Genomic DNA, 13,755 nt, shown 5'->3' on the forward strand with positions numbered 1-13,755 from the left:
GCCACACAGAATAAATCTAATCCCTCTTCCAGGTGACAGTTCTCCAAATGCGCACAAAGAACTATTACATCCATCTTAAGTCTTCCTTCTTCAGGCTAAACATTCCTAACTCCTTCAATTAATCTTTATATACCATGAACTTGAGCCTCATGAGCCTTATTGCCTTTCCCTGGATTCTTTATCAATTCATCTTATTAATGACCTTCCTAAAAATATGGTTCCCAGAGTTGAACACAGCACTACATATGTAGTCTGTGAGAGCCAAGTATTTCAGACCTATTGTCTCCCTCGTCTTAAACATTATGCTTCTCTTAATTCACCCAAGACTGAATTTGTTTTGTTGGGTGTCATGTCATAGCAACTCATGCTTAGTTTTCAGTCCACTAAAACCCCTAAATAATTTTTAGACAAACTGTCCCGTAGATTTGACTCCCTCATCTTGCTGAGTGCTAGTCTTTGAGTCAGGAAGACCTAAATTCAAATCCTACCACAGACATTTACTGGCTGTGTAAGTCCAGGTGCTTAAGTAGACTTCTCTAAACCTGTTTTCTGATATGTTAAATGGATCTTATGGGACCAAATAAAATAATAATATACGTTAGGGGCTCTACGAACCTTAAAGCACTACAGAGGTATTTACTATTACTACTACTATTATTGCTCCCATTCCTATCACTGCTACTATTATTGATACTGTTACTACTACTACTGTCTGTTACTACTACTTCTATTACTGCTACTGCTGCTGCTATTTTACACATATCAAATTGATTTTTGAAGCCATATATAACGTTTTAGATATATTGCCATATAGTTCAATCCCATTAAATTTGGACCAATAGATAGTCAGGAGTGGGGAATCTACTGCCTTGAGTGTGGCCCTTTGACTGAATCCAGACTTCACAGAGCAAATCCTTTTAATAAAAAGATCTGTTCTGTAAAACTTGGACTCAGAAAAAAGGCTGCACCCAAGGACCAAGAAAGCCACATGTACCCTTGAGGTCACAGATTCCCCACCCTGGCCTTTTAGTATCTTTTTGGAGCCCCTGTTCTGGCATCCAGTTTATAATCAAAGGCTCTTACAATGAATTAATTTGGCAAGAAGGGATTATGCAAAGATTCCCTTCTCCCTAAAGAAAATTGTCATTCAGATCTAATAGTTTCCCATAAATGACAGCAGACCACAACTCAGCCTGTACAAAGAGCCTGTTTGGGTTACTAAGAAGACTGGTGGTGCCGTTGCCTTCCTTACCCACATCAGTGACTCTGAGGTGAGAAAACGACATCAAGGAACTTCACTACCTCCTTTCCTAATCCAGTGTTTGAAGGTCCTCAACATATGGACACAAGTTTTGAAGCTTCTTGTCACACATACCTCCATCAATGGAGCAAATACAAAGATCTTAGGATTTGATGACTAGCCAAAGGATTCAGAGAACTGTAATGAAAACTGAACCTGACCAACAGAAGAAAACTGACACTGGAAGAACTTCCAAGAAACTTTAAAAAAAAATCATCTCTTGGGCAGGAAAGTCCTAGAATTTTCTCCCAATGTCTTCTTATCACCCATGTATTTGTGGAAAGTAGTAAGGATTTTCATAAGTATTTTATAGAATAAAAATGGTAGCCTCTCACCAGGTCCATTAGCAGGAATAAATATAATGATGCAATTCAGAAAACAAAGGCATTTCATTATCCTGAGGCCTAAGATAGGAATTAGAGGATTAATAAGAAGGATGAGAGTAAAGTTAATGGCAAGAGAACTGCCCTCAGAGTCAGGAACACCAGGATACCGACTTATATAGGCTATGTGTCCCTAGGAAAGTTGCTTAACCTCTTAGGCAACCAAGCAGTTCTCTAAAATAATAGCAATAACAGCAACAAACAACAGGTAAAATGTATAGCACTTACTATGTGCCAGGTACTACACAAAACATTTTGCAAATATTACCTCATTTGATCCTTACAACAACCTTGGGAGGTAGGTGCTATTATTATACCCATTTTCCAGATAAGGAAACTGAGACAAATGGAAGTTAAATGAGTTTCAGAACAGATGCTAATTTTCACTGGTAGAGGGAGTTTCCTCAACAGAATTTCTGGAGGAGGAAGGAGAAAAGGTGGCCAGAACATCTTCAAAGGCAATTAAAACTGAATTTCTGTGGAATGCCCATGAAATGCTATTCATGTTCTTGCTTTCTCCCTTGCTGCTCCTTTTCTTCTGACTCTATTTAGGCTTCATTTTTACATGTAACCCTTTCTTCCTTCATAATAATCTCTGTAATTTTCCTCTTAGCTTCAATTTTTATGTTAAGTGTTTACGGGAATAGTATATACACATTCAAGCAGAATGACTCAGAAACAATTATTTATCAAATTGGAATTATTTAAAACCAAAGATTTCTGAATCTGGATTCAAAAGATATGCTTTAACACTAACACTCTCACTCTGTGGGACCTTGGCAGTCACTTAAATTCTCTGCACTTCAGTTTTCTCATCTGAAAAATGGAATGGAGTTGTATTATAGGTCGTGTGAATCTATGATCATGTTAATATTAGTGACAGTTATGTAAAAATGTGGCAGAAAATACAAGAGTATAAATAAATGAAATAGTCAGTGAATAACATAATACTAGGAGATGGTATCAACAATTCTCTTCTTCAGAGTTTACCAAAAAAATGCCCAACAAATTAAATGCATCAAGGATATTACACTGTTCAAGGTAATTGCTGTATCTTACAGAACAATCTCTAAGTGCTCAGTGTGAATTGCCTCACAAAATGAGTTAAGAAATCCATAAAATACATTTGTAATCACTTAACATATGGCTGCAAAACTACTTTGATAGCTCCTGGACATTTGTTATTAAAATTCTCACACATTAGCAATTGTTACTTATTGTATCACACCATTATGTCTTGTAAAACATGAGTTTACAGGAACCAAAACAATATTAGGAAAGATCACCCCCCACAAATTTATAATAACTCTAGCATGAACAGAATAGAACCGTGAAACAGCAGCTCTCCCAAGCATCATCTGAGAAGCAGATTTCAAAGGAAAAGTCTCATAGGTTATAGCAAGTAACATTATCAATTATCCCACAAAGCAGCACTAAGGCAAACACCAAATTGCTATAAATGAATATGATCTACTTTCATTTATTTGACATTCATTTTTTAAAAAATGTTATCATCAAAAATTTATCCAACAGTAGATTTTCAATGAAACTTAAGGCTCATGCCTTTTAAGAGGGAAAATTCACTTGAGTCAGATTTTAGTGACAAAGCAAGTGTTTTTAAAACATACTTTATATTTCTTACCATATGCAAAACAAACTTCTGAGTCTTTCTTTTCTTCCTCTCTCTATCTCTTTCTCCTTCTCTCTCTCTCTCTCTCTCTCTCTCTCTCTCTCTCTCTCTCTCTCTCTCTCTCTCTCTCTCACACACACACACACACACACACACACACACACACACCACTAACACATAGATCTCCTTAATTTAAGTTCCGTTTAAGAGTTCTTTAAATTGGATGGAAAAGCTCACACATCAAACTCAAACAAAGATTTAAGAATCTATATTCAGATAAAGTAACATCCCAGTCTATGACTATTGTTCCATTAATTAAATATCTGTACTCTCAAGATAACAATAAGTACAAGGCATGAAAATGATACTATGTGTTCTGAAAAAAACTAAAATATACTCATTATTGAACATTTTGATGCTAAGCTGAAGTAGAAATATGGTTTTGTTATTCTACTTTTCATGTACTGATACCTTTAAGAAAAAACTAAAATTAGTTCAGGTCTGAAATAGAATACTGTAATAATTCATAACCTCAAATCGTTAAAAATTGGTCTAGAGTTTTTAAAGAGTTTCCAGACACTCGGGTTACAACAAAAATAGTAATTACAATTTTTAAAGCAATAGCTCTTTCCTTATGCCTGACATTCTGTTTACTTACTGACTGTCCATTCATTCCCTGGGGGTCTTCCATTGAAAAAATCTTCTTCTGAATTATATATGGGCTATTAGCTACACACTGTCTTCAAAGAGTTCAAACGCCCTTGCACCTGTGAAGAACAGAGCACCGCACAGTTATATTAATTGTTTGGCATGAAATTAAGAGTTGATCTTTACATCTGCAGCTTTCCTTTACTAGCATGTACATACAAGTCAAGAACACTCATCTTCAATGAATGAATCTTTAAAGTAAACATATGGGTAGGCTGTTTATCACCATTTACATGAGCCAAATGCAGGAAATGATAGCTCTGTGGGGTTTGCTGTCAGCAGCTGCAATCCAGGGGGGGAAAGAGGCAGCCAGGAGCTTTTCCACAGATGTGATTTTTGTGGCAAAAAAAACTTTCCTTTGTTTTCTTCTTAAAAGTATAGTTTCTGTACATGTCATTGTCATGCTAAGTCTAACATTGTGTATCAGTGTAATGCTAAGAGGAAATATTTATAAAAACTATGATTGTAGATAGAGCCAGAATAGAAAAAATCTACAAAGTTGTCAGAGCTTCACCTCAGGCTAAGGAGACTGTTCCACAGTCTTCATGAGTTTATAATAGTTTAGTGAATCTTAGAATAAAAATGAAGATAACAGTAGAGATAATCTAATCCAATCTCCTTTTTTTTTTACAAGATAGGAAACTGAGTCTCAGCAAGTTTCAGTGACTTAGGCAAGATCATACAGTAGAACTGATATTTGAACCAAAGTTCCTTAGCTCAAAATATGACTCTTTTCACCAAACTCAGCTGATACCTTCTGCATGTGAGACACTATACCTTTCAAAATAAGGGGAGGGGTAAGTAAATGTTTCCAAATTTAAAAAAAATACAATATTCAAGCAAAGAGCATTAAAATATTTCTACATTTAATCATTTTCCCACATGCAAAGTTGTGTTTCATCACTATTTTTCTTAAATTTTAAGATTAAATTTTAATATTCACAAAATCACAGACATTCATTCTTCTGTGATTCAAGGCTAAGTACAAGAAATGTATTCTTTCTAATTTGGATTTAAATATGGCTTTACTGAGTGTAAACAATTTAAATGGCTTACACAACATAAAAGAGATTTGTAAATGTTAGTATCCAAGGCATCTCGGTGAATTGAAAATAGCATAGTGATATGAATCAGAAAACTATTTTTAAAAGAATAAATTAGTTAAACTTTCTGGACCTCAGTTTCCTCATATGAGAAAACAAGAGATTGAATTAGCTGTTCTCTAAAATCCCTGCCAACCCCAGTATTCTATTTCTTTTCTTTATGCAAATAGAATCACATTTGGAGGGCAGGGAAGGAGTAACTGTGATTTCATCAGTGTAGGCAAACTCCTGATAAGGAAATTACTTCTAATGAAGATTGGCACCAAGTGTACAATTGACAGTTTTAGAAAATCATCTTGGATGCTTCAGAAATGAAGTGTTTTGTCCATGTGTGACTTGAATCCTGGTCTTCCTGACTTCCAGGCTGGCTCTGCACTAGGCCTCTTCTCATGGAATGATTGGTTGGTTTTTGGTTATTGTCCTTTGTTCTCAAAGAGGACCAAAATGGCATCACCATGATAAAGTGTGAAGTTTCACTGTGTCTGCCTGTGGCTGACCAAACCAATACCAGCTCAGAATGCTCTACTACAGATTGGGCACAGATAATCCTTTTGAATATTTGGGGTGGTTGCTCTAAATTTGCACATCCTACATGTCCTTTGCGCTGTCAATACTGCTTTGCTCACAGAGCACAGCACCTGTTCAGATGTGGGCATGCTGTGCTGAGCGGTCCTGTGCCAGTGTCTCCCATATTGCACAGTCAAATCCAACGTTCTTGAGAGAGACCTTGACAGTGTCCTTGTATCACTTCTGACCACCATGTGATCACCTGCCCCATGTGAGTTCTCCACAAAATAGTCTTTTTGGCAAGTGAACATTTTCCATTCAAGCAACATGACCAGCCCATCAGAGCTTTGCTCTCTAAAATACAGTTTGAATGCTTGGCAGTTCAGCTTGAAAAAGGACTTCAGTGTCTGGTACCTTGTCCTGCCAGGTGATCCTCAGATTCTTCCTAAGACAGTTCAAACAGAAGCAATTCAGTTTCCTGGCATGGTGCTAGTAGACTGTCCATGTTTCACAGGCATGCAACAATAAGGTCAGCACAACAAGTTTTGTAGACTTTCAGTTTGTTAGTCAGTTTAGTACCTCTTCTTTCCCAAACTTTTCTTCAGAGTCTCCCAAACATTGAGCTAGTTCTGGCAATGCATCCACCTCATTGTCAATGTGTACATCCCTGGAAAGTACACTACCAAGGTAAGTGAACTTATCCACAGCATTCAAAACTTCTCCATTTGTTGTAATGGGTGGTTCCATGTATGGATAGTGTGGTGGTAACTGGTGAAACACCTGTGATTTCTTGATGTTAATTATTAGGCCAAAATTAACACAACCAGCAGAGAATTGATCCATACTATGTTGCATCTCAGTTTGCAAAATCATCTGCAAACAGAAAATCAGGCACCAATACTCCCTCTACTTTGGTTCTGGCTTGTAGCCATTTCAAATTGAAGAACTTACCATCAGTAAGGTAGTTGACTTTGATGCCATGTTCATCCTTATTGAATGCATTTGAGAACATGGCTGAAAACATCATGCTGAAAAGCAAGAGAGCAAGCATATAGCCCTATTTCACTCCACTGGTGACTGTTAAGGCATGAGAGTACTGTCCACTAACCAGAACCTGGGCAAATATGCCATCATGAAATTGATGTACAATACTGATGAACTTCACTGGGCAACCAAATTTTGACATAATTTTCCATAAGCCCTCATGTGTCAAAGGCCTTGGTCAGATCTACAAACGTTATGTGCAGACCTCTGTTCTACTCCTGGAAATTCTCCCGGAGTTGTCGGTCAGCAAATACCATACTGACTGTTTTTCAGCCCTTTCTGAGGCCACACTGGCTCTCAGGTATATGACCATCTTCCAGGTGAAGGATAAGCCTATTAAGGGAAATTCCAGCAAGAATTTTGCCAACAATGATTAAGAGAGAGAACCCCCTATGATTGTCACAGGACAATCTGTTCCCTTTCACTTTATAGAGATGGACAATGGAGGCATCCTTGAATCCCTGAGGGATAACCTACTCTTGCCATATAACCTGGAAAATTCCAGTCAACTTTTCTATGAGCAATGGTCCCCCTACCTTGTAAATCTCAGCTGGAATAGAATCAGCACCAGGTGCTTTGCCACATGAAAGGAGTCTAATGGCCCTCAAAACCTCTTCTTCAGTTGGAAGTTCAGCTAAGGAGGGATTGACTTCAACCTGAAGTAAACAGTCAATGGCCTCAGCATTGATTGATGATGGCCTGTTGAGAAAAGTATGCAAGTGTTCAGCCCATCTCTCTAGGATCATGTCCTTATCACTAATCAATGTGACTCCATCAGCACTGAGTAGTTGTGATGCACCATAGGTTTCTGGTCCATAAATAGCTTTCAGGGAATCATAAAAGTGCTTTGGATTGTTACCATCAGCATAAAACTGAATATCATCTGCCTTCTTACTGAGCCAGGAATCCTGCATCTCCAAGCTTTGCTTGTACTTTGCTTTTGATGGACTTAAATGCTGCCTTCTTAGAGGTGGATGCACTATCCTGCTGGTATGTCCTGTGGGGTTCTCGTTTTTTGTTTAACAGCTTCTGAATCTCCCCATCATTTTCATCAAACTAGTCTTGGTGTTTGTGAGTGTTCTGACTCAGATGAACAAATGCAGTGCTGTACACCAAATCTCTGAAAGCTGCCCACACCTTTTCTGCTCCACTGTTGCCAACTATGTCTTAACTTAACTTTCACTGCAATTTAGCAACAAACCATTCATCCTTTGAGAACAAACTTCAAAATTGGCTTTCTGGTATCTGAATAAATATTTTAGTTTCATTTTTGAGAAAGAAAGTTTATATTTTGTGAATTTACCCTGGAAATATGCCTGCATATCCATAGCGGCTATTGCGGGTATTGCATTGGCATTACAATGTTGCACATGATAGGCTTTTTGAACAATTCATGTGCACACACATATAGTAAAATTGTCTTTTATTTTGGTACATAAAAATAAACTCTCTTCCTCAAATATGAGATCAAAATATTTATTCAGATATCAGAAAGTCAATACCACCATGGTAACAGTGAAGTTTGTATACATTAGCAATAGAGGGAGTACCACCATCCCCAAGCCTTCCCTCCCTCAGGCCTACCCACAAACAAGCTCCCTTAGGCAAAATGCCCCTCTCTCACCCAGAGTAGCTGCTCTGCTCTGCTTGCTGCCTCTCTCTCAGTTCCACCTCCCTGCTGCACCCGTCAGGCCATCATGGGCTCCGTGTGATTCAAACTGTGGGCTAGGCCAGAGCTCAAAGCAAGTCACATGGGTCTATTAAGGGGCAGGGAAGATCTTCAAACACTGCGGACATACACCTAACCCATATCCCCGTACCTATCTACCCACATACACAGATATATATATATATGTATACATATGTGAATATATTAACTCATGGTTAAAGAGATTAATTGACTATTTCAAGGTCATATAGCCATTTATTAGAAAAGCTGAACCAACACACACCACTATTGATTTATACACAAATATGTATAATATTTTGAGGATAATAATGTCTACCTCACAAAATTGTTGTAAGAATCAAATGATTTTATGTATATATACGTGTGTGCGTGCATGTGTGCGTGTGTGTGTGTAAGTAAAGCACTTTGCAAAAGTTAAGGTGGTATATAGGAAGACAATCTGTAACTCAAAAAAATTTTTTTTAAATGTTAAAAACTGCTTTTGCATGTTACTGAAGGAAAAAATAAAATAGTATTTTTAAAATCTCTTAAGGTGGTACATAAATGCAAGCTGGACCTATGATTTCATCCTGGAGGGAAATCCTAGAATGTCATCTCCCTCAACCAATTTAGATGGATAACTATGTAATATATAGTCTCAGGGAGTTTGTTGAATCACAGAGAGATTATGACCTGTTCACAATTATAATAAATGTCACAACTAATATGTGTCAAAGGCATGACTTGAACCCACATTTTCCTGAAGCTAGGTATGGTCCTCTATCTACTACAACATGTGGAATCTCCATGAGATATGGACATCTCATATGATGTCCAGTTTCAACTGTAAATTATTTCGAAATGCTAAAACAAAAAACTACTGACCATGTTATTTCCTTCCTATCATAAGAGTCAGGTAAAAAATAGTACAACCTGGGGTGTGGAGCCAAGACGGCAGTGTAAAAGCAGGGACTTGCTAGAACTCTCCCCCAACCCTAGTCAAATACCTTGCAGAAATGACTGTAAACAAATTCTGGAGCTGCAGAACCTACAGAATGATGGAGTGAAGCAAATCTCCAGTCCAAGACAACCTGGAAGGTTGATGGGAAGTGTCTATTATGCTGGGCTGAGAGCAGAGTGCAGTCCAGCATGGGTCATGATGGCACAGACAAGACCTGACCAGGCCTCAGTGGGACCAAATCTCTGGCACTTGTGGCAATTTCTCGACTTATTTTTTTTATCTTAAAGTATGCAATTATTTATTTCCTTGTCCCATAGCAAGAAGTTCATTTACACAGGAACCTGCAGCTAGTACAACAACTGACAAAGAGAGGTGTCTCCCCACCACAGGGAATCAGGTTTGTTTCCAACAAAGCAAAGATGGAACTAAATGACTGAATTCAACACCTCTTTCCCTGCCTCCTCTCCAAAAGAGAAAACAATAATAAAAACTGACAAAATAAATCAGGACACCCAGAACTTTCTAGGAGGCAGCTTTGATGAATGAATAAAGAACAAGAGAATTGAATTTATCAACCTTTTATGTGTACATGGGAGCAAGAATGCTAGGAGGAAGCTAATCCCCCTCCTCACTTTCCCTTGTACCCAGAATGGTGGGTTTTAGGAATGATAGGTAAAGTTCCCACCTACAGTTGGGAATGTTTGAAGATTAACCAAGTCTGGGGCAGAAACGGCTTCTTGTTCAGTACTAAAAGGTACCCAGAAAAAAGTTAGGACAAAGATTCTCTATAAATTCAATTTAGTGATAGATCCATTCTACCCTCCTTTCCAAAGTCCACAGAACTCAGAGCCACACTCTCTTAGTGATTTCATCACCTTTGGGACATTCCATTGGGATAGTGGAATGGAAGTTAGAAAGGAAGGTGAAGGAGGTGTTGTATTCTAAGGTCATAAAGTCAAACAAGTTTCCTCTTTGGTCCCCAGGCCTGGCCCTCAATTTAGAAGGACAAGAAAACATCAAATGGGACAGATGCAAGCTCCTGGCCCAACACCTCCATAGAAGACATAGAGGAGCAGACATTCTCCCCTTATCTCCCATACTCCATGTCTTTCTGTATTACCTTTTAAGTGAAGTCTGGAGATACAAGTCCAATAAGCCAGATAATAGTGGTTATAACGCTAGGGCCATATTCTCCCCTGAGAATGATACCGAGGATATTGGGGGAGGATAAAGCCCTCAGTAGGACTATGGAAGAGATGTTGCCAAGGAGAAATGATAAAAATAAGTTTGATGAAATACTGGGGTAGTTCTAGAACATTTTCTTCTGTCTTTCCCACCCACACCCCTCCTATCAATGTATTAAACTGGGTTTCCCACCCTCCCAGGGAAGTCCTCACTGGCCAGAGACTATCTGAAAACAACCTATCAACATCCCATCTCCCAATCCTTCTATCCAGCACAACAAAGGCTAATTTTTCAGGGTGGAAAGAAGGCAGGAAGGAGAGGTGCCATCCCATTTCCCAATCATACATGTCAAAAACTTCCCCCAGCCAATTCTTCTTCCCATAGACACTTTCATCACTGTAGGCCACATAGAGAAAATAGTCTTCTTCATAGTTGTCCTCACAAAGTTGGCCCATGGTAGCACTAGTAGGAGGGATAGTGTTGTTGACAAAGAAGAAAAGTGCATCTTCCAGCTGAAGATGGATCCACTTCTGAATTAAGAGGTAAAGTTGACCAACTATAAGGTCAGAGGGTACCAGGTATTTCCTTTTGTCCAGATCAGGGACTCTGGTTTTAGGGGCCGTCTCCACAATTACAGGGACTCTTTCAGGGTATTTCTTCCAAATCATCTCCCCTTCTTTTTTCTGGTACTTGAAAAGATGATCCTCCTTGTATTGGAATTTCATGATGCTCCACAGCATCTCCAATTTCCCCTGGGGGGGCCTGGCTTAAGCAGACTGAATTGTTTTGCCAAGTCTGGCTAATCAGAGTCCAATAAGAGATACAAAGAGCCTTAGCAATGCCAGCCACTGCTGTCCTGCCCACTCTGCTTCCACTAGTCCACAGAGAGCACTCAGAACTCCAGTTTCCAGACTTCTTGACCCCAAAACATCAAGGACAAATTGGAAGGTGAGTGGAAAAAACCTGTGTGAGAGAGTACAGTGGTCTGGCCCCCAGTCCCAGGTTGGCAGAGGGGGGCATAGGAGCCTGTAGTAAACACAGCAGTAGCAGGGGCAGCATCAATGGCAGTTACTGGAGCTCTAGGCCCACAGACTATGGGGGGGATCAAGCAGCTGACAGTACACCTCCTCACTCCCACAGGAAGCAGAAAACTACCTTGACAAAGAGCTCAAAAATCAAGTAATTGACTGGGGAGATGAGCAAAAACATAAAAAATAACTCAGACTGTAGAATCTTACTTTGGTGACAAGGAAGATCAAAATATACAACCTGAAAGAGACAACAGAGTCAAAGCTCCTACATCCAAAGCATCAATGAAAAATATGAAATTGTCTCAGGCTATGGAAGAGCTCAAAAAGGATTTTGAAAATCAAATAAGAGAATTAGAGGGAAAATTGGGAAGAGAAATGAGAGTGATGCAAGAAAATCATGAAAAAATTAATCAACTGCTTGCTAAAGGGGACCCAAAAATGCTGAAGAAAACAACATCTTAAAAAATAAACTAACTCAAATGGCAAAAGAGATTCAAAAAGCTAATGAGGAGAAGAATGCCTTAAAAAGCAGAATTGGCCAAATGGAAAAAGAGATCCAAAAGTTCAGTGAAGAAAATAACTCCTTCAAAATTAGGAGCAAATGGAAACTAATGACTTTCTGAGAAATCAAGAAATTATAGAACAAAACCAAAAGAATGAAAAAAGAAGACAATGTGAAATATCTCATTGGAAAAAACACTGACCTGGAAAATAGATGTAGGAGAGACAATTTAAAAATTATTGGACTACCTAAAAACCATGATCAATAAAAGACGTTAGATATCATCTTTCAAGAAATTATCAAGGAAAACTTCCCTGATATTCTCGAACCAGAGGGTAAAAGAAAAATGGAAAGAATCTATTCATCACCTCCTGAAAGAGATCCCAAAAGAAAAACTCCTAAGAATATTGTAGTCAAATCCAGAGCTCCAAGTCCAAGGAGAAAATATTGCAAGTAGCCAGAAAGAAACAATTTGTGTAGTGTGGAAACACAATCAGGATAACACAAAATCTAGTAGCTTCTACATTAAGGAATGGAAGGGCTTGGAATAAGATATTCCAGAAGTCAGAGGAGCTAGGATTAAAACCAAGAATCACCCATCCAGCAAAACAGAATATAATACTTCAGGGGAAAATGATCATTCAATGAAATAGAGGACTTTCAAGCATTCTTGATGAAAAGACCAGAATCGAATAGAAAATCTGACTTTCAAATACAAGAATCAAGAGAAGCATGAAAAGGTAAACAGTAAAGAGAAATCATAAGAGACTTACTAAAGTTGAATTGTTTACATTCCTATATGGAAAGAAAATATTTGCAACTCTTGATACTTTTCTTAGTATTAGGGTAGTCAGAGGGATTATACAAATATATATATATATATATTTGTATAATATGTATACATATATGTACATATATACACACACATATATAAATAAATACATATATGTATACATATATATACACACACACATAGAGAGAGAGGGCACAGGGTGAGCTAAATAGGAAGGAATGAAATCCAAAAAAATAAAATCAACGAGTGAGAGAGGAATATATTGGGAGGATAAAATCCCAAGGAGATCAATAACAGAAAGTGGAGACCAATATATTCCCAAACATTTCAGCAATGCTATTTTTAGTAGAAAAAATTTAGAAGTAAACTATTTGCCCAACAAGTAGAAAACACATACAGGACAAAAAGAGTACCTTGAGCATTCTAATTCCATTTTATTGCAAAAATTAATTATTTTGCCCACTTGCACACAGTTTGCCAAATATTACAATGAATAGAATAATAGCATGAATATTTCTATCAAACATAAAGTGGAAGAGGAGGAGAAAGAAGAAAGAGGAGGAGAAAATGGAAAAGGAGAAGTAGAGAAAAAAGCAGAAGAAGGAGGAAGAGGAAGATGAGAAGTAGAAGGGGGAGGAGGAGGAGGAGGAGGAGGAGGAGGAGGAGGAGGAGGAGGAGGAGGAGGAGGAGGAGGAGGAGGAGGAGGAGAAGGAGAAGAAGGAGAAGAAGGAGAAGAAGAAGAAGAAGAAGAAGAAGAAGAAGAAGAAGAAGAAGAAGAAGAAGAAGAAGAAGAAGAAGAAATGAGCTTTAGAGTTGGTTGGTTGGTTGGTTGGTGTCCTTCATTCTCAAAGATGACCAAAATGACTTCACTATGCTAAAGTCAAGTTTCAGTGTGTCTGACTGTGGCTGATCAGACCAATATGAGCTCAGAATGCTCTA

The 13,755-nt window shown here is 38.2% G+C and overlaps 2 protein-coding genes across 8 annotated transcripts in view; both read right to left on the minus strand.

Annotated features, from left to right (window-relative positions):
* The window catches only part of EYA1 (EYA transcriptional coactivator and phosphatase 1), a 377,709-nt gene that overhangs the window by 335,603 nt on the left and 28,351 nt on the right, over nt 1-13,755 (minus strand). For all 7 annotated transcript variants that reach the window (XM_072604857.1, XM_072604859.1, XM_072604856.1 and 4 more), the window contains exon 2: nt 3,972-4,080. In XM_072604857.1, the coding sequence (XP_072460958.1) occupies nt 3,972-4,004 (33 nt within the window). In that variant the 5' untranslated portion in view covers nt 4,005-4,080. The remainder of the gene's footprint in view (nt 1-3,971; nt 4,081-13,755) is intronic.
* LOC140502509 (uncharacterized) lies at nt 10,484-11,833 on the minus strand. Its single transcript, XM_072606615.1, has one exon. The coding sequence runs from the start codon at nt 11,228-11,230 to the stop codon at nt 10,484-10,486; it is 747 nt and encodes a 248-aa protein (XP_072462716.1). The 5' UTR covers nt 11,231-11,833.

This window comes from Notamacropus eugenii, chromosome 4 (assembly GCF_028372415.1).
Source record: "Notamacropus eugenii isolate mMacEug1 chromosome 4, mMacEug1.pri_v2, whole genome shotgun sequence".
In the NCBI taxonomy this organism is placed as follows: domain Eukaryota; kingdom Metazoa; phylum Chordata; class Mammalia; order Diprotodontia; family Macropodidae; genus Notamacropus; species Notamacropus eugenii.

What these genes read in the sequence shown, in the direction of transcription:
- LOC140502509 (XM_072606615.1), bottom strand. Translation starts at nt 11,230, where the DNA reads ATGCTGTGGAGCATCATGAAATTCCAATACAAGGAGGATCATCTTTTC.